The sequence below is a fragment of the Magnolia sinica genome, chromosome 15 (assembly GCF_029962835.1).
Source record: "Magnolia sinica isolate HGM2019 chromosome 15, MsV1, whole genome shotgun sequence".
In the NCBI taxonomy this organism is placed as follows: Eukaryota; Viridiplantae; Streptophyta; class Magnoliopsida; order Magnoliales; family Magnoliaceae; genus Magnolia; species Magnolia sinica.
The window spans coordinates 18,572,731-18,597,841 of record NC_080587.1 but is presented as its reverse complement, the minus strand read 5'-3'; the positions used below and the strand labels follow the sequence as shown (position 1 = coordinate 18,597,841).

The window sequence follows — 25,111 nt, the reverse complement described above, 5'->3', positions numbered from 1 at the left end:
ATTGACTCATTTTCAATTTGGAGCCTGCCCTTATGCTTAAGGGTCTATTGCTTGACTGGGCATGCATGGCTTGAGGCTGGATCATATGGTATGTCAATCTTATAAGCTCAGTGATTGACAGGCAACTGTATAAATATCACATCAATCAGACAATCCTATTGTCAGAGTAACAGCCTTCAACATTCAGCAACCGGGCGATGAAAAAAATCAGCCAATAGTCCACATTCAAGAGAAAATCAGAAAGCTAGGATTCTCCTATCTGTGTGCTTCTTGTACAAGCACCTGTAAATGGTAGGTGTGCGCAGATGTGGTCTTGAGAATTTGACTATGTAGCTTTTAAGTCAAGTAGCTCAGATTCTACCATCAGTTTGTCTTCTATACAATCATCCACAACAGAAGGGGTAAGCAGTTGGGTGGTGGTCCTGATCATCTGACCATGCAGTCAAGTCGACCCCATTCATGAATGGGCTGAGCCACAGATCCTCAATTGCAGAGAAGATGACCTTTACTTTGACTAGTACCCCCCTTTCCCTCAAAGACTTGAACATGAAAGGGATGAGAGGCACCGCTTCTCTAATCCAAGATGCTGTATTGGAAGGAAATTTGACTGAATCCATTTATAGAATGGTATTTGTTGGAAGGGGCAAAATTGTAGCCAGGTTTTCAATAGGGAGATTGGCGATCAAGATTCGACTTGTATTTGAAATTTCCACAAAGTATGTGGCATCTCTGCAACAGAACAGTAACTTGGATTAAAATTTTACTCTATAACCTTGTATGGACTAATTATTATCCATATACATTAAGGAAACAATGCATGTACCATTGAGCCATCGGAAAGTTGAGATCTTCACTTAAGCACCCGTATGATGCCATGATTAGGCAACTGCAGACAGTGATCTCCCTGTAGAGTGTAGACATTGCTAAATGTTTTCAGAAGTATTTCTACTAATATTACTGTTTGAGGTGCTATAAAATCCAAACCTATAAATCCTATAGCCTAGATAGGAAGAAATGATGCATATCTTTGTATATATAGACCGTTCTCTATTTTAGATAGAGAGAATTTAAAAAATGGGCATGCAAAGGCTCGCAAATATCTCATCAATCAACATCATTATCTTAGTCATTCTCCCAGTAAGTTGGGGTTGACTTTAAATGGTAGATTGTCAAAGAACGGTCTACGGTTGGCCACCCAACAGGCATTGGCTACCCTTTTCTAAGCACTTTGGTTTTGAAAATAAATGATATCATTTTCATATGAAAAAACTGGAAACAGAAATTTTGGCATAAAAAGCTGGATTTTAGCATACAACTGATTGTAGGTGATCCGTCCTTTTGAAATTTAGCTGATGTTTACGGTGTACACATGCCCTTAAGATAGAGTACAAGTATTAAACCATGTGTCCAATAGTATTTTATCTCTTTAAATACAATGTATCAGTCTAAGTCCTTTTATAACTGATCCCAGCCATATAATCTCTCAGTTCTTTGGATGAAGGCCTTAGTTAGAGAGAAAATATGGCAAAAGCTACTGCCTATGGGGCTTGTACTACATTAGAAATAGCATACACATCTTGAAAATAGAGAAGATAGAATTACCTAGTATTTTTATTTGAATAAAAAAAAAATCACTACATATTCTTCCACTGCTCCAACTTGGGCTGCATTATTGACACTTCCTGGTATGGTCCAACAGCTGCCAAAAAAAATAATTCTAAATTAAAAAATGTAATATTTTGCCTAGTTCCAGTATTCTGTTCTCTTGCCAAGTTGATAGGTTGTTAAAAACATTTCATGCTCACAAAAATATTTAGGCCAAATGTGTCAGCTTCTATGCATGCAGTACAAACACAAACAGTGCAAGAGCTTTTAACTCCTAGGAACTCCAGCTATAAACAAAACACCAACTCAATCTACACTTCACATCACTGAGCATTTCTTGCAACCGTTGTAACCGATTTCCCAATTCCTGCATAGAAATTTTACATTCGCAGTTAAGAGGAGTGCTTCTTGTACATGCACTTCTGCAGAGGACAAACAGAAAGGCCCTCACATGTGTTAGCGTGGCATACGCGATACGTGTATCAGATCCATTGCATTCATCAGGTCTACCTCTTGGCGAAATTGTCCTTGTGGAGAAACGGTAACTCCATTAATAAGGTGGATAGGTGGGCCACCCGTGTACCATTGGTTATCCATATTTTAAGTATCCATTTTCTCAAAACAAGTGTGGCTCACCTGATGAATGGACAGTCCTGATCCTAGGTGAAGACATTCATCATGAGGTCCATGTGATGAATGGCTTGGGTCAGCAGCATATGTTTCAACTTTTTGTGAGACACTTGTATTGAATGTCTGCAGATATAACTCTACCTTTCATTGAAAAAAGATTTTACATCAATCTTGCAATCCTGCCTTATGAATGATTTCTGGAGAAATTGACAGTCAAGAGATACAGACAGACAAAATTAGGTAAGGAATCATAAGAGAATATAAGAAGCAATGGGACTATATCAAAACACAACAACACATAAGTACTCCCGATGGTAAACAAAGCACAATCTCAATCTTACTTTTATAATTTTGTTATTCCTGTTGCTAGTACATGAAAATATTTCAGTATGCATTTCATTGGAGAAATAAATGATGAGTAATTATGTTGCTTGTTGCAAACAAGATAAAACAAATCACCTTTTTGCTCTTCTCGGCCACTTATCACTGGATATCTTTCAAGGACTACTCAAATTACTGAAAGAAGACAAGCCTAGAAGAGAAAAGCATCCCATTAGAACAGATCTTACAAATCTTAAAGAATCCAGGATTTAAAGAGGGGCAAATAATGTAAACAAACAAGAATATTGCAACAATAGATACAAAAGGTTAAACAGAATTGAATCAACATTGAACTGAATTGAATCAACATTGAACTGAACTCAGCAAATTTCATAGTATGAACAAAAGGTTAAACAGAGATATCCACAACCAAACAATAAATACAATGGCTGATCAATTCCTTGACATAAACAGTACACATAAAACCTGTTTGATTACTTGTAATAAGCATAACGGTTATACTGCAGATCTGTTTTACATACATTGGCTTTCTAACTGAACACATGGATAAAGCTACAAACAGTAAAGTGACCATTCCTTCCCAAAAGCTATTTATGAAGCCTAGCTAGCTGATGAACTCACAAGTGATGAGGAACATCTATGCTCAATTTGAAGAATCCCTTTTGAAGACAAAATTGCCCACCCTTAACAAATAAGAGACCTATTGACTCATTTTCAATTTGGAGCTTGCCCTTATGTCTAAGGGTCCACTGCTTGACTGGGCCTGCACAACTCATGGGTGTATGTGTATTATCTGGTATGTCAATCTTATAAGTCCTGTGGTTGACAGTCAACTGTATAAATATCAAATCAATAGGACAATCCTATCTTTCTCAGTAACAGCCTTCAAGGAAACAGGTGATGAAAACATTAAGCCAATAGTCTACACTCAGCAGAGAAAATCAGACAGGTAGTATTCTCCAATCCACATGTTTTGTGTACAATCACCCACAAGCGATAGATGTGAGCAGACGTGTTGTCTTCATCATCTGACTATGCAGCTTAATTAGGCAGCTCAAGTGAGTCTTCTGTACAATCATCCTCAACAGTAGGGGCAAGCAGATGGGTGCTGGTCTTGATAATTTGATCATGCAGTCAAGTGGGCCTCATCCATGAATGAACTGAGTCATAGGCACTCAATTGCAGAGAAGACAACCTTTACTTTGACTTGTATCCCCCTTTTACCTCAGAGACTTGAACGCGGATGAGAGGCACCAGGTCTAGCTTGTCTAATCCAAGCTGTTGTATTGAATGGAAGTTTGGTCAGATCCGTTAATAGAACGGTATTTGTTGGAAGGAGAAAAATTGTATCCCGTTTGTCAATGGTGAATTGCAGTTGGAGATTCAACCTGCATCTGAAAATTCCACCAAGTAGGTGGCATCTCTGCAACATAACAGTAACTTGGATTAATTTTTTTCTCTCTAAAACTAGTTATTATCCACAGGCATTAAGAAAACCATGCATGTACCATTGAGCCCTCAGAAAGTCGATATCTTCACTTAAGCTTCCGTATGTTTCCATGAATAGGTATCTGCAGACAAGGATGCCCCTGTAGACATGGCCAAACATTTTCAGAAATATTTCCACTAATATTACTGTTTTAGGTACTATAAAATCCAAACCCATAGATCCTATAGCCTCAATGGGAAGGAATGATACATAGCTTTGTATACAGAGATTGTTCTCCATTTTGTATGGAGAATCTAAAAGATGGACATGCAAAGGCTCATGAGTATATTATCACCATCATCATCTTAGCCTTTCTCCCAGTAAGTTGGGGTTGGCTTTAAATGGTTGATTGGCAAAGAAGGGTCCATGATCAGCTCTCCAAAAGGCATCCACCACCCTTTTCTAAGAACTTTTCTTTTGAAAATATGATATTATTTTTATAAGCAAGTCTGGAAACTAAAATTTTTGTATAAAAAGCTGGGTTGCAGCATACAACTGATTGTAATGACATTGAAAGTTGTTTTATTATATGGTACCTCATATGGGGTCAATATGGAATGAAGAGCTCCTATTAAAAATGCATGCTGATAGACACCATCCATTATCGCCAGGTCGGTGTGTATATTATGTTTTTTTTTTTTGTGTGTGTGTGGAGGAGAGTGCGATATTCCGTCACCACAGTTTTTACCAAAAAGTTAAGAAACTTCTCTCTACCATGGTATTTAATAATGAGTGTCAATCAAAGTATGTTTTTATTAACATATAATCCCTCTTGGTTCCAAACACCATATGCATAAGAAATAGGAAAATGTATTCCAATAGTAAAACTATGACCCAAACAAAAAGTACATAAATACTGCTAGATGTGAGAAGAAAATTGAGTGTCAACGGTGTTGAACACTGAATTTTCTAGAATATACAGTGTCTTATCACACACACACACACACACACACACACACACACACATATATATATATATATATATATATATATATATAGAGAGAGAGAGAGAGAGAGAGAGAGATGGCGAAAATAATAAAAATGAGAGGAAATCCTGAAAACTAATGATGTCTGGATATATGATTAGTAGATACAAAAAGTCTAAAACTATGACATAGAAAAAACTTGCCTATAACTAGTCAAGATTGCAGTTTCCGTTCTAAGCATTCGTAAAATAGATGTAGGAAGAAGAAATTACCTGCGTCCAACGAAGATGGTAAGCTTTCTAATGAGTAAACATGAGAAGAAAGATCTGTTTCACATAGAATTGATAGTTGACTTTGTTCAAGATTTCGTTCATCATTTAGGAATGTATTCTGTCTATAACCTGCAATCTCTGATTTCTCTATCTTAATCTTGTTCTTCCCCATCTCAAAATTCTTTCTAGTAACAGAATTACTCTTTATTACTCAGACATCTCAAATGAGCACATATTACCTAATTCACACTTTATGAAAGCAGGATAATTGAAGAGATGCTCTTTAAATTGAGGGTTCTAGATTACTGAAAATGTAAAAGAATGAGAACAAAGAGAATGCTTCTTACAAAATCAGGTAGCAAGAAACAAAATCCAATTCTTGATTTGATAAAAGAAGTTTGTGAATGGGTTTTGTTCTTTTTGAAATCACATGTCGAACATCAATTGATAAGAATAAAAAATAAAGAATAAATTCTCTTTATTGAAAATGTAATAAGATTGAGGTGGGCTTTATCCAATAAAAAAACAACAACAATGAAGGCAATAAATTCTACCAGATTGGGTCTGCAAAAACAAAAATCACAATTCACAATTCCAGAAGTATGAAAATTCAATTACCTACAAAAGAAAGTATGAAATCCCAAATAATTGTTCTCGTAAATAATCACTATTTCCTAAAAGAATGAAAAAGGCAGACAATGAATTCAATTTAATCAGGTCACAATACATAAGACCAATTGACAATTCTAGAGGACAAGTATTTTTTTTTCTTACACGCACACTCACACCCCACCCACACCCACACACTCACACTGCAGTGGAATTTCACCACAATGGGTACTGAAACCCATGACCTCATGTTGAGACTCTTGTGAGTCTACCACTGAGACATGAGTAAGGACCCTCAAAGGACAAGTATGATGGACTGTTTTTTTTTTCAACAATTCTAAAGAGAACTTTGGAAAAATTCCAAGACATGATTTGTACCTCGAAAATTCTACTCATCCATTCATCTTGTTTGTCGGTGGCCTGATTTTACAGCAGAAGATCTTAAGAGGGGAACATGTGCCTGCATGTGGATGGCAGGGCTTCCGTGTGAAATTAGCAAACCCCAATATTTTGCTCTGCAAGAAAATCAACAATACAATTAAAAGAACTACTGGGATTCTACACATGGGCCGGATTTCTAAGAAGTAGGAGCACAACCTTAATTCATTCAAGATAGGGCTCAGCTTCAAAGCAGAAATGCACTTCCTAGAGGCCAAAGAGACAGCATTATAGAGTCTCCGTCGGCTATCAATTCACGAAAATCTCCTCGTCGGTTCCAATAGCCAAGAACTCCACTCTGTTTGAGGATCCCATCCCAATTAGCTTGAAAAGACAAATTTCATGTTGTCTCTGCCATCCTTAAGCATGCCTCTAATCCCAAATATCTGTCAGTATTAAGAAATGACCAAATACCAATTTAAGAAATCAGCCCGAGAACCGATCACCTACAGGCAAGGTACAACAAACTTATGGTGTTGTGTCCTGCCAGTGTAGTACATACTGCTTGTGTATAACAGCAGTACTATGAAAATGGTAGGCATCACCATGAAGATCACCTGGCACAAAAATTAGGCTAGTCCGCTCATCAGGTGGGCGATACCATTGGAATCAATAGACAGACAACAGTCTTACTCAACATACAGGTTTGACCCACCTATAGATCTGATCAGCCTAATTTTTTTGAAAGGGGGCATATATTTTTCTCATAGTACTGATTTCTTACACAAGTGGTATGTTGGCAGGAAAACTGTTTTGGTACAAGAAGTTGCTGGTAGTAGGTGATCTTCTCAATCATCCTCCCAACACTGTTCAATAGGCTGTGATGATCAAAACCAAAGTTTCTTACAAGAGAATGCAACAAGCGCTAGAATATGTCTAAGAAATATATCGGCAAAAAAAAAAGAAGTTGAGTTCAAAATAAAGTAAGGAGAATAGAGAAGTTGAGTATTAATCTATTGACAGTGTAATACTAGATGAGATATATTAGCAAGGATTGCCAAATTAGCTTGCCTGTTCACTCCATGATATGATGATCCAAACCATACATCTAGAAGGTCCTATAACATATGGCCCACATGAGAAATCTCACTAATATTTCATCTTCGAGGTCCCATAACATATGTTCCATTGTTTCAAGTCGTTTTTATACGATTAAGACTTTCTCTGTGTGGACCATCTTTTGTGTGAACTTCTAGATGAACGGTCTAAATCATCACATAGTGAGACAAGGGGAGAGTGCCTCCTCAGCAAACCTCAAATTGTGTAAACATGACGTTCCACTGTGAATATGAACTTCCAAAACTTGGTCTGGTCCACATATCAGTTGCACCAAACTAGTAATAGAAAAATGAAAAGTTTTCAAAGAAAATAACCATTGCTTCACATTCAAGTAGACTTGTCACCCACCTGATAAGCAGACCGGCCTGATTTTTGGTTCAATCACCAGTGGTCCTGTTCAGTCTCCCACAAGAGTGCCACATTGTCACGTCTGCTGCTAGGCCCCTTCACCATGTCATTTGAGCCACTCCCACTCGCATTCCTCAACGAAATGATGGTGTTTAAATGTTCTGTTTGCTAAAAAATCAGTTAACCATAGAAAGGAATTAGGAACCATACAATGCATCTACCAAAAGAGGAGGTGGTTGACAATGTATAGACATGGAATTTGTATGACACCGTTTGTTTGTTTTTCAGTTTGCATAAATGAGACCCATAGTTCCTTTGGAATTTACTTCATTATAGGGTATATATAATGATGGTAAGTGTGTTAATGCATAATAACATCCTCCAATGTATAATTGTTGAGCATGGAATTTTGTCTGATCTAATTACTAAGAACAAGCCAATGTCCATAAAAGGATGATCTACCTGTTTGTTTGCATCAGTGGAATCCAAAATATAATTGTGAAAAAGAAAGAATTTTATGCTGATGTGATGTTTCTTGCTGGTTGAAACAACAAAGTAAGAGACATTTCTTTCCACAATTTTCCTATAAAAAATTGGCATTTTCTTTTTCTTCCAAAAACCTGGATAATCTACATTTGGATTGTTTGTTTTCCAAATTCCTATGCGTAGTGTTTGTTTAAAAAAGATTTATGCCTTATATATATATATAAAAGGTCAAATACACTAGTGAGATTCATGTGTTATATCCATGCCCTCCATTCATTTTTTCATATCATTCTAGTCCAAGAACCAAAAAATGGAGCATATCCAAAGCTCAAGTTGACCACACCAATGGAAGCAGTGGGAGTAATCACGCCACCATAGAACCCACTGTTTTCTGTTGAGTAGTTACTCCCATTGCTTCCTTTGGTGTGGTCCACTTGATATTTTTATTTTCCTCATTTTTGGGCTCATTTCCTAAAATGATATGATATAACGAATGGACGGTGTAGATATAACGCATACATCATGGTGGGGCCCACAGTTTTCACTTCTAAGAGGTGGAGAGAGCTGAAATTCGCTCTTCCGCGAATATTTCAAACAGCCGCATCTACGTATCAATACGCTTTTACCACAGTTTAATAGTTAATAAAAATAGAAAGGAGGCAAGTGGTTGGGCCATTTTACCACAGTTTAATAGTTAATAAAAATAAAAAAACCATGCTTTTGCGGTAAAAAATGGGAAATTAAAAAGCAAAGATAGATGGGTTTGACTGAGAAGTGCGATACTTACAAAGGGAGGGAAGAGGAATGAAGGAAGGGAAGGAGCGCGTTGATGCTATCTCCTCTTCAACCTCAACAGACGACCACACCCTTGAGCTCCTCTCGGTGATTCGGATTCGGATCTGGATTTGGTATATCCAGTGTAGATATATGGGATGTGTGCTATGTAGTGCCAATCCTCGCCTTTCTCCTTCTCGCATCGCTTCCCTAATTGGGGACATCTATAGATTATTAGACGGATGAGATTTGTTAGGAGTTGCAACCCGGATGGCAAACACCCCAATTTATCACATTCGATTATCTCCAAATATTGAAGCGAGGAGAGGTTTCCTATCCACTCCGGCAGAGCCGTTAGACTTTTCAAACCCCCGATACTTAGCTCTTTCAGTGTTGTGACATGTTTTAGCCCTTCCGGCAAACATGTCAACTTATCACACTCCCAGATGTTAAGATATCGAAGGGACATTAGGTGTTGCATATCCTCTGGTAAAGAAGCCAGCTCCGGACATCCCGTAATTTCCAAGGATTGTAAGGCAGTGAGGTGTTGCAGGCCCCCCATCAAACTCGTTAGGCTTTTACAAGACACAATGGTAAGACGTTTAAGAGAGCTCAAGCCTTGTAGTCTCAACGACGTTAGACCATTGCACTCCGAAATATGTAGCTTCTGAAGAGAGGTGAGGTTTTGTAACTCCTCCGGCAATGATACCAGCCCACCACAACCATCAACAGACAGAGACTCTAGAGCAGCAAGGTTTCCAAGCTCCCCCGACAACGACCTTAGCTCCTTGAAATCTTCAATCCACAAGTAGGAAAGCGAGGTTAGGTTTGCCACTGAACCTGACAACATCTCATTACTATTTTTCAATGTCAATATTTTCAGAGACTGAAGGCATGGAAGTGTTGTTAACTTTGGGCATCTGACGACAGATAGTTCATTAAGGCAGGGGAGTACTTCTCTTCCGTTGAATCCTGACCACTCCTCTAAATTAGGCATATCTTCCAACCTGAGTTCTTCCAGTGACGGGAATCCCTCTGCAACATTGTCACCATAGAAATGGTTGCCAATAGATTTCACAGCATGCATTCCCTGTATCACAAGAACCTTAAGCAATGGTAATTGGCCAAGCTGGGGGAGCTGTTCGCATCTTCTGCAATTGATCAGTGAGATTTCAACCAGATTCAAAGAAGTCATCCAATGCGGAAATCTGACACCCACGTACCCTTCGACCTCCAACCTTTTGAGATTCGAATGTGGTCGGAGACCTTCAAAGGTTTCCTCAACATTTCCTGCCAACTTAAGATCAATATCCTGACCCCATGAACCCCATGAAAAGCATAACTTATGAAGGTTTGGCTTCTCCTTCAAGTTTGCTTCCTGTGCATCTGCTCTACTCATCACGTTCTCGAGGTTTCGAATAATCAAGCTTCCTCGAAGGTTTAGGTCTTGCAGCTCTTTTATACCACATCCTCTATCCTGACCAATGATGAATATTGGCAAGGTCTGAAGGAACTTTAATTCTCCCATATTAGCTGGCATATGGGTCAAGATATCATAGTCAGTGATTTCAAGATGTCTTAAGCTAGTCATATTGCTCATGTCCCTGGGTAACTCTGCAAGTTCATACAACCCCAATAGTCTCAAGGTTTGCAGATGATGAAGGGTGCTGATGGATTCAGGAAGGGATTTTATATCAGTATCAGACAGGTCGAGGTATCTTAAGTGTTTCAACTTGCCGATTGAAACCAACAACTCCTTAGTAACACTGGATCTGCTTAAATCTAACACGCGTAAGCACATAAAATGTACAAAATGATCACGAGGAATGCTGAAACTTCTTCCTTCAAGCAGAAGCAGTGTTCGCAAATGGTTTACTTTCCTTAAGGCCTTGGGGAATGTTCGGACCTTCCTGCTATACCCACACTCCAAGGACAAACGGTGAGATATGTTATGGATGCTCTTTGCATTCTCAACCTGCAGAGTCGAGCATTCAGTCCCTGCAACAAAACATGCAAGATCATGCATTAGGTCATGCATCTTGCACCATACTATGTTCCCATTGTCATCTTTCTCAACATCCTGAAAGAAGGACCCCCATAATAGATTATTGAAATACTCTCCACCGATGTTTTCCATGTGGTTACTTCTGACTGATGATTGAATGAAACCTTCGGCCATCCAAAGTTGGATCAGTTTCTCCTTTTCGATTCTATAATCTTTTGGAAATAATGAGCAGTATGCAAAGCATTGCTTCAAATGTGATGGCAGATGATAATAACTCAACCTTAGGGCAGGTAAAATGTGATTCTCTTCTCCAGGTAGATTCCAAATCTCACTTTCTTTGACAAACAACCACTGGCTTTCCTCTGTTTTATGGTACATCAAGCTTCCGAGTGACTTCGCCGCCAAAGGAACACCCTTGCACTTCTTCACAATTTCCTTTCCGAGTATTACAAGGTTCAGACGTTCTTGTCTTTCATGCCCAAACGCCCGTTGCCTGAACAGAGACCAACAATCATCATCTGATAATGTTTGCAAATGGTGTGAAGGGAGAGTGCCCATGATTGAAGCAACTTTTTCACTACGGGTAGTAACTATGATTTTACTACCCTTGGCACCTCTGACAGATTTTTTCAGTGAATTCCACTTCTCAGGAGTTTCCTCCCACACATCATCCAACACGAGTAAAAACTTCTTCCCACTTAGCTTTTCTTGGAGGCTATGCTGCAGTGAATCCATGCCTTCGAGATCACATTTGCTATCATTTGCTGATTCAATGATTAATTTTATTACCCTCATCACATCGAAATTGTCCGACACACAAACCCATATTCTTAGCTCAAAATGCTTGGTTACCCTCTCATCATTGTAAGCGAATTGAGCAAGTGTGGTCTTCCCAAGGCCCCCCATACCGACTATGGGGATGATCGAGATATCTTCTTGAGTACTAAAATCAATCAACGACTCTACGATTTTCTTCTTATCTTCATCTCTGCCAAAAACTTCCGACTCAATCAAAGAGTCTGTTTGCAGTCTCTTTTCAATATTGAATGGAAGATCTACAACTCTGTCACTCAAATGGAACTTCCTATCCTCTGCAATCTCATATAATCTCTCCCCAATCTCCTTTATCCTACTCCCCATCCTCAGGCGAAATACAAGTGAGTTCGGAAAAGAAAAGAAGTTGCGCACCCTATTCATTGTATCAGACTGAGTCCTCACTTTCTGCCGAAAAACTTCGGTTACAAACTCATCTATCAAATCATCTGCATCATAGGCCACACCCTTAAGCTTCCTTAGCCAATCCCTCAGCACCTCGCTCTGCACTTGCTGCTTGTCCGTGTCTCGAAGTACCGCTTGGATCGTCGACAACGTGCTCTCCAGCTTCCCCAACTCTTTCTTGACACCCCATGCCGTTTCAAACTGTTGCAGAAGTAGAGAATTCAAGTTCCCCATCATTGTCTGAACAAGAGCGGAGAGAAATACTTCTGCCATCTTTTCTTGGTACTGTAGAAATGCCAAAGAATTGAAATTGGTGATATATGTGGAAGGGAAAATAATCAAACTGTGGACCTATATACTATTTTCCATCAAGTGGGAGAAAAATGAATAAAAAGGGGGATAAAGAAAGAACATGGAAAGCACCAAGATGCCAATGTTGTTGCTTTAATAATATCAATGCGATGAGCCAATTTCCTAGAGAAAGCAGATACTTTTAATTGATCATATTTCAATACCAAAAGGAAGCTCTCCGGCTAGAATACCTCAAGTTGTGTTCACTGCAATCTCCACCATAGATATGTATGGTGACCGTGATTGTAACTGGTCACTTGAAGGGAGCCATTTGTTTTTTTTTTTTTGTCATGGGTTTAGTGATGTGATACAATTTGAGGTACAACCATAGACATGTATGCTTCATCTCATGTGCCCTGTCAATCATGGGCCACAGCCCAAAAGCCTCTATGATCAAACAATCACAACAATCCCATCTACAGCCTCTCTTTAACATAAATGGGTAATCATATTCCTTTTTTCCTAATGGAGAACCATGGACAACTGATCAGATGGTTAGAAACATCAAGTACCCAGTACAGAAACAATGGTGTGCAGAAGCTTGAAATAAGTTAAAAGGTGATTCAGACAGCCATCAAGCCTGCATGGCCCATCACAATTTAGAGATGAAAATATCTTTCTAGCTGGATGGCGTCACTCCTCTGACTCCTGGAATTTTCAACATCACTGTGACAACTAGTGCAATTTTTTTGCTCTCTGACTCCTAGATGCATTGCTTAAATTCTAAGGTTTAAAATACAGATGTATAAAAGGAACAAATGATCTCTTTGGGCAGGGAATCATCCGGCACAATCAGGACCAATTCAGGTGGGCCCGTGTCTAAAAATCTGTTCATGCTGAGCAGCTAATGACCTTGCAAGTGACGAAGGAATTCCATGTTTGATTCAAAGAAATCCTTCTCAGAAGAAGACTGGTTATGAGAAGAGATTGGTCAACCTTGACATAGATTTTAGATATTTTTGCATTCAGCCACCTCCCTTTTGGGCCATAATCCCAAAATGGCCCAATTTTAGACTCTTTCTGAAAAAACAGCTGCCTTTTCCATATTTGACAATTGACTAACAGAACGCTGCTTGTCCAAATAGAAAATCGGATCCCCCGGCCCCCATTTTCTTCAGCTCATTAAACTCATATTTTCCACTGTGATAGAAATCCGTGCACTAGTTTTTCCAACTTATTTTAGTTGGTGGGCCCAACATGATGAAGATCCAAAATTAAAATGGGCTATATGTCTTTAAACAGTGGTATTGAACACCCAATGTTATAATGGAGGAGTTTCAAATTTTCATGTAGTCCACCGTGATGTTTTTGAGAAATCCCACCTATTTTCCATTTTTGTTAGCTTATTTTAGAGGGTGGGCTCAAATATGAGGCAACCCAACACTCAAGTGGACTGCTCGACTCAAAACAATGGTATTTAACAACTATTTAGAGGAGCTCCAAAAACTCATGTGGCCAGCATAATGTTTTAAAGAAATCTAGCCCATCTAACAATTTCACCAGCTCATTGGGGGGTGGCCCCAAATATGAGGCATATCCAACACTCAACAGCTACATGACTTGAAACAATGGTATTGGACTCCTACTATTGAAACTACACCGGAGCACCTTTGAAACATAAATGCGTCACCCTGATGGGACTCAGGTTGGGTACTACCCCTACCAGGACCTAGTTAGAGAGAGATGGTCCTGATAGGGGCTTTATAAGGCCCACTGTAATATATCTGTTTTATCTACGCTTTCCATCCATTTTGACTGATCATTTTAGAGTATGAGCGCAAAAAGGAGGCAGTTCGAAGGCTCAAGTGAAACACACTACATGAAGCAATGGGGATTCAACACCTATTGTTGAAAACTTGTTGGGGACTAAAAAAGTTTTGTATCAAACTAATATTTATGTTTTCCCTTCATCTAGGTCTATGTGACCTTATGAATATATTGGATGGCAAATAAACATCACGGTAGGTGTCATTGTTACCATTACTTCCTGTAGTGTGGTCCACTTGAGCATTTGATTTGCATCCTTTTTGGGATCTTGCCCTAAAATGATCCGGCAAAATGGATCGAAGACATGGATAACCCATACTTCAAGGTGGGCTCCATAGAGCTCCCAAGAGGACTGTCCATCTCTAGCTAGGTCCTAGTGGGCGTCGCACCCAATCTGCATTTACTTTGATGTTTTGAGAAATACACCTTCTTGGCCATTTTTGTCTGCTCGTTTTAGGTAGTGGGCCCAGTTATGAGGCCCAATAATCTTTTGAAATATCCATCCCGCCAATCATTTCTCCATATGATTTCCGGGGGGTGGGAATGACCTTATGGCCGGTATGGATGTCATATAAACAACATGGTGGGCCCTGGGAAATTTTCAATTGTGGCCATTCAATCTCCACTGTTGCCTTCAATGTGGCCCACCAAAGATTTGGATCTGCTTCATTTTTTGGCCCACCCACTAACATGAGTTGTTAAAAAATGGATGCCTGGGTTGAATTTCTCAAAATGTATCATCGTGAGCCCTACCTTCATCATGGGGTAAGGCGACTTAGATGGCATATAAATATCACAATACGTTTCAACACTCGGCATTGCGCTCCTTATTATTTCATCCTATGTGGCTCACGGAGTTTTGGATTTGCCTCATTTTTGGGCCACCCCTTATTATGATCCAGAAAAACAGACGGATGGGGTGATATCTCAAAAACATCATGATGGGTCCTAGGTAGGTTTCAACGGTGGGCCTCATTATCCCCACTTTTTTCATTGGTGTGGTTGACCTGAGCTTTGGATCAGCTTTATTTTTGGGCTCATGCCCTAAAATGAGCTGGTAAAACAGATGGACTGTATGGATAAAACACATACATCATATGGCCCATAGATTTTTGGCACAGTACTATGTAATCCAGTTAGCATTCAATGCATGATGCATGCATTAATAATGAGTTTCAATTGAATGGAAGCACTTGAAACGCTCAGGCCCACCATGATGTTTAAGACTATTTTATCTCATTCTGCATTGTCATTTTAGGGGGTGGGCCAAAAAATGAGGCGGATCCAAAACTGAAGTATGCCACAAGGCAGGAAGGTGCCAACACTAACTGTTCATAGAGGTTTTGGATCAGGATAGTATTTTTGCATTTTCCATTCATCCCTATGGGAATGATCTTATGACCATTTTGGATGGCATATAAACATTACAATAGACCATTGGAAGGTTACAATGGTACATATTTTCCTCTTTACTATTGCCAGCATGTGGCCAACTTGAGTATCGGATTTCCATCATTTTTAGGCTCACAAACTAGAATGATATGGTGAAATTGATGGGTGATACTGTGAATTTCTTACAAACAGTGGGCCTCACCTAGCTCGTGACTGCCGGGTATGGCCTCACTAATGAGGCTAGTGTGCACTGTTCGAAATGTTTTTAAATGAGAGACTAAATGTTAATGATGGAGATTTGACAGTGAAAACAGTAGATGGGTCTATAAAAAATAGTTTAAAAATAGGAAGTTTTATTCTGTAGGACAAAATACAGCAACCATTAGAAAAATCCTTAAATTTTAAGAGGCTATTAGCTCCCTTTTTTTTTTTTTTTTTTTTTTTTTTATGAGGATCAAGCATATTCCTAATGCATATGGACCAAGCCTAAGGAGAAATCAACAAAAATTCAGCATAATTGGACTAGTCGACCTTTGTGGTCGACATGTTGAAATTTCACCTGAAATTTCGAATTGCTTGTTGACTGATTTCTGTCAATTTAGAAAGGTTGAAATATTGTTCCACAGGTTGAAATATTATTTTAGATTGTTTGCTAGCTAATTTTTGCCAGTTTAGACAAGTTGACAGGTCTTGTCAATGGGTCGAAATCTAGTTTGATAGGTCGACAAATCGATTGATAGGTTAAAAATCACATTTTTTTTTTATTTAAATCTGTGGACACTTTTTGGTTGTTTTGACCTGTCAACTTGGCAGGTCGACGATAGGCATGCAGGTAGCAAAAATTTATGTATTTTTCTAAAATTATTTTCTTATTTGATTAGGGATCTTTGATTACGATTTTAAGGTTCATTTAGAGTTATTTAAAGGTGTTAAATTTTTTTTTTAAAAAATATTATCTATCAATTGAAACTTTTAAGAAATTCTATTTTTTCTCGTGGATTCAAGATTTTCTCTTGTAGATTCAAGGTATTTATCAATCGAGGAAGATGGTGATCAACCTCATCACATCCTCCCTGGCATCAGAACCCTACCTTTACGTTTATCTATTGTTTGATAAAGCTAACGTGGCTCATGGGAGGATCCTCTGATATGTCAATCTCACAAAGTCTACAATTGATGGGCCACTATATAAATATGACATCAATTGGATGATCCTATCCTTCCAAGTAACATCCTGGTACTCATAAAAATCAGCTTAAATTCCATATTCAATGGAGAATAACAGAGAATGTCAGATAGATTCTCCCATAGATTCTCCCATGAGTTTGTTTTTCCAGGTGAGCTGATGGGTGGTCTTGATCATCCGACCATGCTCCCTTCATGAATGGACTGAGCAAAAGGCGGCTAGCCATCAATTTCCATTAAGATAGTCAGTACTTCAATTTGCATCTCCATTTCTCTCTTTGGAGGATAGATTAGATTTCGTGACATGACAATATATGCTCGCATGTGGCACGACGAAGCTCTTTTAAAAGAACCAAGGATAGCCATCAAGATCAATACTTCTACTTGTGACGCAGGGAGGGACGTGATGAGGTAGATCACCATCTTTCTCAGGGGATATCTACTTCAAATCCACGGAGCTCTCTAAACTCCTCACAGAGCTTCCTCCAATCCATGAGGGGTAAAAGTAGAAATAATTTCTAATAAATTTAAAATAAATTGATTGATTAAAAAAAATGAAATTACAATCCTCTAAATAATAAACTCAAACTTAAGACGTAATTTTAGACTCAGAATCCAACTCAAATACCCTAAAAACGTGACTTACTATAAATAGTAAACTTACTATTTATAGACGGTCATGATTTTGACTTCATAGTTTTCAGCCAAAGATAGTAAGTGTCCAATTTGGGCTAACCATGTTATTCCCCCAACTCAACTTTTCTAAGCTATTTTCATGTTGGGCCCGCCTCTTACAACTCAAAAGATCATTAGTTCTACTCTAGATAAAAATGACTATTTATGGTAAAAATCAAAATAAAAGGGACTTTTGACTGTTGATATGTGGAATCTCGCAAATCCGGCATGGGCAACTCGGTGTAGTGGGTTGGTTGGCTAAAGTAGCTTCTCCTATTCCAAAATCATATATGATATGTCGAAAAACTATCTTGGGTTTGCGAGATACGGCTATTTTAAGGTTCTGACGGTCCGGATCACTTCTGCCTCGGATCAGGCCTTCTCTGGTCCATCTTTACCATGAAAGTATTTGTGACCTGTCCTACTCTTTACCATGAAAGTGTTTGTGACCTGTCCTACATCAATTTGCTAAGACCGTGCTTGGATTTACGATTGAAATTAATTAAAATAATTTAAGATTGAATAAAGACTAGTGACCAGTCACAATCATTTTCACCATTATATGGATCAGAGGAATATGTACCAAATGACCCTAATGCCCTCTTATTGTGTAAGAGGACACTAGAAAAGAATCGGACCATCACGGTCCATGTATGACATCTAAATCGTCCAGAGGATGCTCCACCCAAAAAATTGGACACCGAGAATATTAGGCTAAATGGGCCACAACATAAGCCTCCAAATATTCATGGTTGACTGCTTGATGGTTGGATTGGCATGATTTATAAGACATCTCATTTACTTAGTGGAGTGAACCAGTGTTGGTAGCAAAAACTCAGTATTTTTAAGTATCAAATTTTCAGGAATGGAGATAAGAACAGATAATCTAAAGATAGATGGTTAAGATCTTACCTTGGCACAATCACAATCGCAAAAATAGATTTTTATGTAAAGAGTTTGATGCCGATCTGATCCTCTAAACTAAGAAATATTTCACCAAACTATTTCACTTGAAAGAAGCCAAGACAGCCCTGTCAAATAATGTATTATGATCAGAGAGTGAAAAAAACCATTCACACAAGTGGACCACAACACACTTGTGATAATGGAGAAGAGGAAGAGGGAAGATGATGAAAATGGAGAAAGAATTCTCTCTGCTACCTTTCTCTCCACACAGGTAGTAATGACCAAAGGAAAGGACAGAAAGTAGTGAAAATGCAGAATGGAAAAATTATGAAATTGTGGTTTAAATGATATTTTCTATCGAGTGGGAGAAATAAGACGTAAAAGATAAGTATATAGAAAGCACATGGAAAGTGACAAGAGCTGGCAGTGCTGATCCTTTTATGGTGGGCCACCTTCCTTAATAATGTATTGACTGACCTCAAAGACACATCGAATTGTGTTCATACAATCTACACTATGGACACGCATGGTGATGATATTGATTGCAATTGGTAACTTGATGATGGGACCCATCTGGTTTGGTTTTTGAGCCATGGGTTTGGTGATGGGACAAAACTTGACAGACCACCATAGATATGTATGCTTCATCTCATGTGCCCTGGCCAGGATGGACCACAACACAAAATCCTAAATGATCAAACGATCCCAGCAATCTAACCTGTGGGATGCGGTGGGGCCCACCTGAGTTTTGAATGCGGCTGAAACTTAATCTAACCCCTCATCCAAGTGGGACACATACAATGGATGGGCTGGATATGTGAATCACATCTCAGTGGGCCCAATAAATGATTAAGAATGTTTTAATGGGAGGGTAAACCCTTTCAACTGTTGTATGTGGTGTGTCCCACCAAAGTTATGGATTGACTTGATTTTTAAGCCCGTGGCCCACCATGGAATGATGCATCTGGCTGATGGGGTAGATGTTCCACACACATCACGGTGGGCCGACACAGCTCAACCTCATAATACCATTATATATATATATATATATATATATATATATATATATATATATATATATATATATATATATATATATATATATATATATATATATATATATATATATCCCACCTAACTAAGATTCCTCACCGTACAATAATTTAAAGTGACCCCGACTGCCATTTGATCTGGCCGCCAGCGGATCAGGTGTTGCCTGGTAACACGTTAGTGGGTGTTCTGCTAACCTTGGGGCCACCTTGATGTATTTATTATATATCAATGCCATCCATCAGCCTTTTAGGATCCTTTAGTAAAAGATCCCAAAAATTAAGCAGGTCAAAATCTCAGTTGAGCCACACCACAAGAAATAATGTTTATTAAATGTTTGCCATTAAAAAACTACCTAGGGCCTAGGGCCCACTGTAGTGTTTGTTTTCCATCCAACCTGCTGATAAGGTCCAACAGAACTGGAGGAAGGGAAAATACGACGATCAGCTTTATCCGAAACTTTTATAGGCCACAATAATTTTTTAATGATCATTCACCACAGTTTTTAGTACGGTGGTCCAACTGAGATTTGGATCTGTTTAAATTTAGGGATGAAGTCATGAAATGAAATAGAAAGATGGTTGAACAGCATGGATACACTACACATTGATCATGCCCGGCCCGTAAGGTCAGGGAAACACCCTATCCCCATTACACCTAATCCACGCCGGATTCAGACAGTCATAACCCTGCAGGGCCCGCCACATTTGAAAGATGAAAATGAAAGCTGGCAAGGTGTTCCCGTGATAACGCGTTTGTGGGTGTTATCCTTTCCATGGAGCCCACCTTGATGATTTTTTCTTATATCCACTGTAGGTTTTTATTGGTGGACAGTCAATCACCAATGTTACCTGTGGTGTGGTCCACTTGAGATTTGGCCCACACAAATTTCAGATCAAGCTAATGTTAGTGTTTTCCCTTCATCCATGTATGTTAACCTCATGAGTAGGTTGGATGACAAATAAACATCATGGTGGACCTGTAAAGGTTTCAAACGTGGGCGTCACTGTCTCCGGTATTTTCTTTGGTGTTGTCCACTTAAGGTATGGATCCAACTCATTCTTTTGGCTCATGCCTTATAGTAACGTGGATAAAATACATATATCATAGTGGGGCCCACAGTTTGACAAGTAAACACATAACAAATACCTTCCTGAAAATATCTTGTTAGCTGGATGGCAATGCATCTCTAACTTTTGGAATTTCAGTGAAAATTGTTGTACATTTATTATTTTTTTCGAATTGGTGTGGTCCACTAGGAACTGGATCACCACATACCAAAACAGGGACCTTGCAAGTTGCAACATTTTAGATAGGGTGAATGGCATAAATCATAAGGTTTTAAGCATCTGTGTATAAATGGAATAAATGGTCTGTTTGAGCAGGGGATCATCACATGCACAATCAACAGTGTCCTGATGGAACTTCAGGTGGGCCTTATATTTCATGTCATATTCGGCACGGTGTTTTAACCCCTCAATCATAATTGCATTTACAAAGGGACTTAAAAAAAAAAAAGACTCAACAATTTTCTCTATAAAATAATGTAATAATGTATACAAAGGGACTTTAAAAAATATATATTTAAAAACAGAGAGGAGACATCTGAAATTGTCATATAACAGAGAGGTAGATGCAATTAGTCCGAAAACACAGTAATTGAAGAACAGCCTTACAACTTCTATAAGAAAAATCACCGTGATAGTGGCGATGAGGACAACTACAACGGTGGTTTGAAATTCAAGCTGCAAAGCTACCATCATTCCGTTCTTTCCAAGATGCCATGTTGGATGTAAAGAAGGGGGGAAACGAGAAATACAATGAGTCACACGGGCAGGTATGAAGGCCGTTGTTCCTTAGCTAAATCTGATGAAAAAACAACAGGCGCTGATAATTTAAAAAATGTCTGCACATAAGGATGCAAGAAGACAACTATCCACATCTTGCTTTCATAAGCCCATGGCACCCATGGCTGAAGTTGCATTAGTTCATGGATTCAAGAATCCACATGATCAGGCCAAGGAGTGCCACTTTGATGGGTTGTTCGGCAGCTTAAATTTTGGGTCTTTTGGATTTAGATTCCAAAACCATGCCACAATCTTGTGTTTGGCCTCTTGGAGTTTTGTGGATTCTTCAGAAAGGCCACTTTATAATTATTCTTTAAACACACACCCCACACACTCACACCATAGTGGGATTAACTGTTATATTTCAAATGGCTTTCTTGCTCTTTCTACAATTCAAGGTGCCCAACACAACTTACATAATGAAAACCTCCATAATTTAAAATTTTGGATTTGGACTGTTTTAAGTAAACATTCAATTCCAAGTTGCCAAACAACCTGAAAATGATGGATTATTTCCTGAGATCACTCACACTTCTTCATCACCCAATCATCTTCACCTTCATTTTAGAGGGGGGCTATAGTTATCATGGTATTGATTTCCTACACAAGCGGCACAGTGGCAACAATTGGACATGTTGCACGAGCCATCTTCAGTGCACAGATATGTCATCTAATGCCTTAAGAGTAAAATCTTCACGAAAATTTCTTTTCTTTTTCTTTTTCTTTTCCTTTCAAACAATAATTTTGGCAATGAAATAAAAATTAAGAAAATTTTCTTAAAAAACAATAAAGAGAAACAGCTTTTCATTTGCTTTGTAGAAATGACATTTTCCTGGAAACACCATTTTCTCTATAAAAAAAGAAAATTCCACAAATTCAAACAGGGTCTAAAGGAAGCTGCTGGTTACTTTCTTTCAGTACTATAAGGGAGGGCACATTGTTGACTTGATTTGCAGTCATTTACACGGAAGGATGAACGAAAATACTATGAATATCTACATTCCTGTCATTTAAATTAAAGGAAGGAAATTAAACATTAAAAAACCACCTACTTGATATAAAATTTATCTTCTGATACCTTTATAAAATGGTTTTCATGTTTAAAGGAAATTTGCAAGCAAAGAATGGTGATTTAGGTATGACACAACATGATGTTTATATGAAATCGACTTCAACTAACAAGTGCATCACCCCATGTTAGGCCCAGGGCTTAGAAATCGGTCCCATTTGATTCAGGTGGACCACACATTGGAAATAGATAATAGAGCAACACTTAATCTCCAAACTATTTCCCTTGGCGTGACTCACCTGAATCATAGAGAGGATTAATTTTTGGGCTCCATTCCTAATTTTGGTGTGGCATCTAATAGTTAGAGTGGATTTCATATAATTATCATAGTGGTGGCCTTGTAAAATTAAATCGCGGACATCTCTCTCCCAATTTCTTTAAAAAGTAATCCAGGCAACCATCAACCCTGCTAGATCCACAGCAGCTGGGAGATGAAAATATCATGCTGGCTGTATGGCACCACACTCCTAACTCATGAATTTTATCAGCATCGCACAATGATTACTATACATTTTTTGCTGACCAGTGTAGTCTCCTGGATGGACAAACTGGATAACCATATGCATGTTGATTACCATAATAGAGACCTAGTAAGTTACAACATTTCATTTGGGTGAAAATGCCCAACAACTGAAAATGATGACAATGTGAAAGGGAAAATATTGCTTATATGCTATTTTCCATCAAGTGAGAGAAAAAGTAGTCATAGGAAGAGGATAAAGAAAGCACCCGGAAAGCTCCAAGAAGCTGCCAATGCTGTCACTTTCCTATCATCAATAGGGTAAGCCACTTCTTTGAAAATGCTGGATACTTTTGAATGCTCATGTTTCAATAGAAAAGGAATAGGGCACCTCAAATTGTGTTCACTCCAATCTCCACCGTAGATATATGTATGGTGATTGTGATTGCAACTGGTCACTTGATGGGGGCAATCTAGTTTGGTTTTTGTTCCATGGGTTTAGTGATGGGACACAATTCGAGTTATCACCATAGACAAGTTTTCTTCATCTCATATGCCCTCTTAGGGATGGGCCATAGCCCAAAAGCCTCGATGATCAAACAATCCTAACAATATAATTGCAGCCTCTCTTCAACATAAACGGGTAATCTTGTTCCTTTTTTTCCTAATGCAGAACTGAGGATAGTCGATCAGATAGTTAGAAACATCCAATTACCAAGTACATAAAAACTAGTCCACAAAAACTTGCAACAATTAAAGAAGTAATCCAAACATCCATCATTAAACTTGTAGGGCCCACATGTCAGGAGATGAAAATATCTCTCTAGCCAGACGGCACCACACTACTTGTGGTGTAGGATGTGGCACTGATACATTCCTAGCATGGTTGGACAAAAAGAAGGTAGCATGGTTGGACCGAAAGAAGGTGGACTGTAAATTGATCATAACTTTTAATTCGGGTATCGTTACGACACTCACAACCTAAATGGGCCATCCGAGGTGAATTGATCCACAAAGTGGGTTGCATTTGTCCGTTTCACCATAAACACACGAGCTTTCAGCTCAAAAATGAAAATTTAAGAAAAAATTACTATTTTAAATAATTCCAATTTTTATTATATTTTTCTTATTTTTGGAGTTTTTTATTTTTCTTTTTTATAAATAGCTTTTAATCATGATAAGACTCTTCTAGCAAAAGTTTATTTGAAATTTTATTTTTAGAAATTAGGTTTTAGAATAGTTTTATTATAATTACAATTTTTATTAGAGCTAGAATTTTGTTATTTTTGGTAATTACAAATTTTGATTTTTTTTCTCTTTATTAATGGTATAACAGGGACACACACATTAGACAATGATCAATCAATTTATTTAAAATTTAATTAGAATTTATTTTTATTTTCTATCTCTCCTCATGGATTTGAGGCATCTTTGTGAGGAGTCCAGAGAAGCTCCGTGGATTCTGAATAATTACCCCTTAAGGAAGATGGTGCTCGACCTCAACACGTCCTTCCCTGCATCAGTTTGGTATCAAAGCGAAGCTTTCTCCTCTGATCTATGGCTTCTAACCAGGCTTGAGTGGGGTGGTCTGTGGGATGTGGGGGCACACTCAAGATGGGCGGCTCGTGGAACCCATAGATTTGGGCCCCACAAGGGGGTGAACCCGTTCACTCCCCAAGTATAGGGTTGTGATGTAGTAATAAACTCGGTGAGATCGAGGTCGAATCCCAAGGGATGATACTTGTACGTTACCTGAAACTAGGTAGAAATAGAACTAGCCTTTAAGATGAAATCTAAATCCAATATAAAGTGATGAATAATGGAGAGAGATTAATCTAAAACTTAAGGAATTCAGAAGAAGGAAACTAGGGATTCAGAGGATCCACTTGTAGAGATCAAGGAGATCTTATGCCTGTATCAAGAATCATGGAAATCAAACTGAACTTACTTGATTTAGTCTTCACAAGATGAAAGGTATATGAATCAGAATGAATTCCATCATCAAACCATGCCCAAGAGACAAAGCAAATAACAGAATTAAACTAATTACTAACCAATCAACAATGCATGAAAGTTAGGAAGGATACCGCCATCCGACCATGCCCATGAGACGATGGTGAACAATAGGGCTTCCTGACATCATAAACATCAAAATGAGGAAGAAATACTCAAAGCCCTCGCATATCTATTGTAATTTCAGTTACAACA

General features: G+C 38.4%; 1 protein-coding gene and 1 long non-coding RNA gene across 5 annotated transcripts; both read right to left on the bottom strand.

The window, feature by feature from the left end:
- Positions 1 to 321: 321 nt before the first annotated feature.
- Positions 322 to 8,367, bottom strand: LOC131227650 (uncharacterized). Of its 4 annotated transcripts, none has more exons than XR_009162408.1 (9): positions 7,719 to 8,367; positions 6,471 to 6,697; positions 6,252 to 6,388; positions 2,695 to 2,767; positions 2,377 to 2,432; positions 1,806 to 1,972; positions 1,603 to 1,699; positions 824 to 904; positions 322 to 729 (listed from the first exon to the last, which is right to left on the bottom strand). It is a non-coding gene; the product is annotated as an uncharacterized LOC131227650 (long non-coding RNA). The 4 variants fall into 4 exon arrangements; XR_009162410.1 differs by having other exon boundaries at positions 1,921 to 1,972; positions 7,719 to 8,363; XR_009162407.1 differs by having other exon boundaries at positions 1,603 to 1,972; positions 7,719 to 8,366.
- A 669-nt stretch (positions 8,368 to 9,036) lies between these two features.
- On the bottom strand, positions 9,037 to 12,482 carry LOC131226840 (putative disease resistance protein RGA4). The gene has a single exon (XM_058222560.1). It carries the CDS (start codon positions 12,472 to 12,474, stop codon positions 9,037 to 9,039), a length of 3,438 nt encoding a protein of 1,145 aa, XP_058078543.1. The 5' UTR covers positions 12,475 to 12,482.
- Positions 12,483 to 25,111: the final 12,629 nt, after the last annotated feature.

Excerpts from the sequence above, each read along its gene's own strand:
- LOC131226840 (XM_058222560.1), bottom strand. The coding sequence starts at position 12,474 with ATGGCAGAAGTATTTCTCTCCGCTCTTGTTCAGACAATGATGGGGAAC.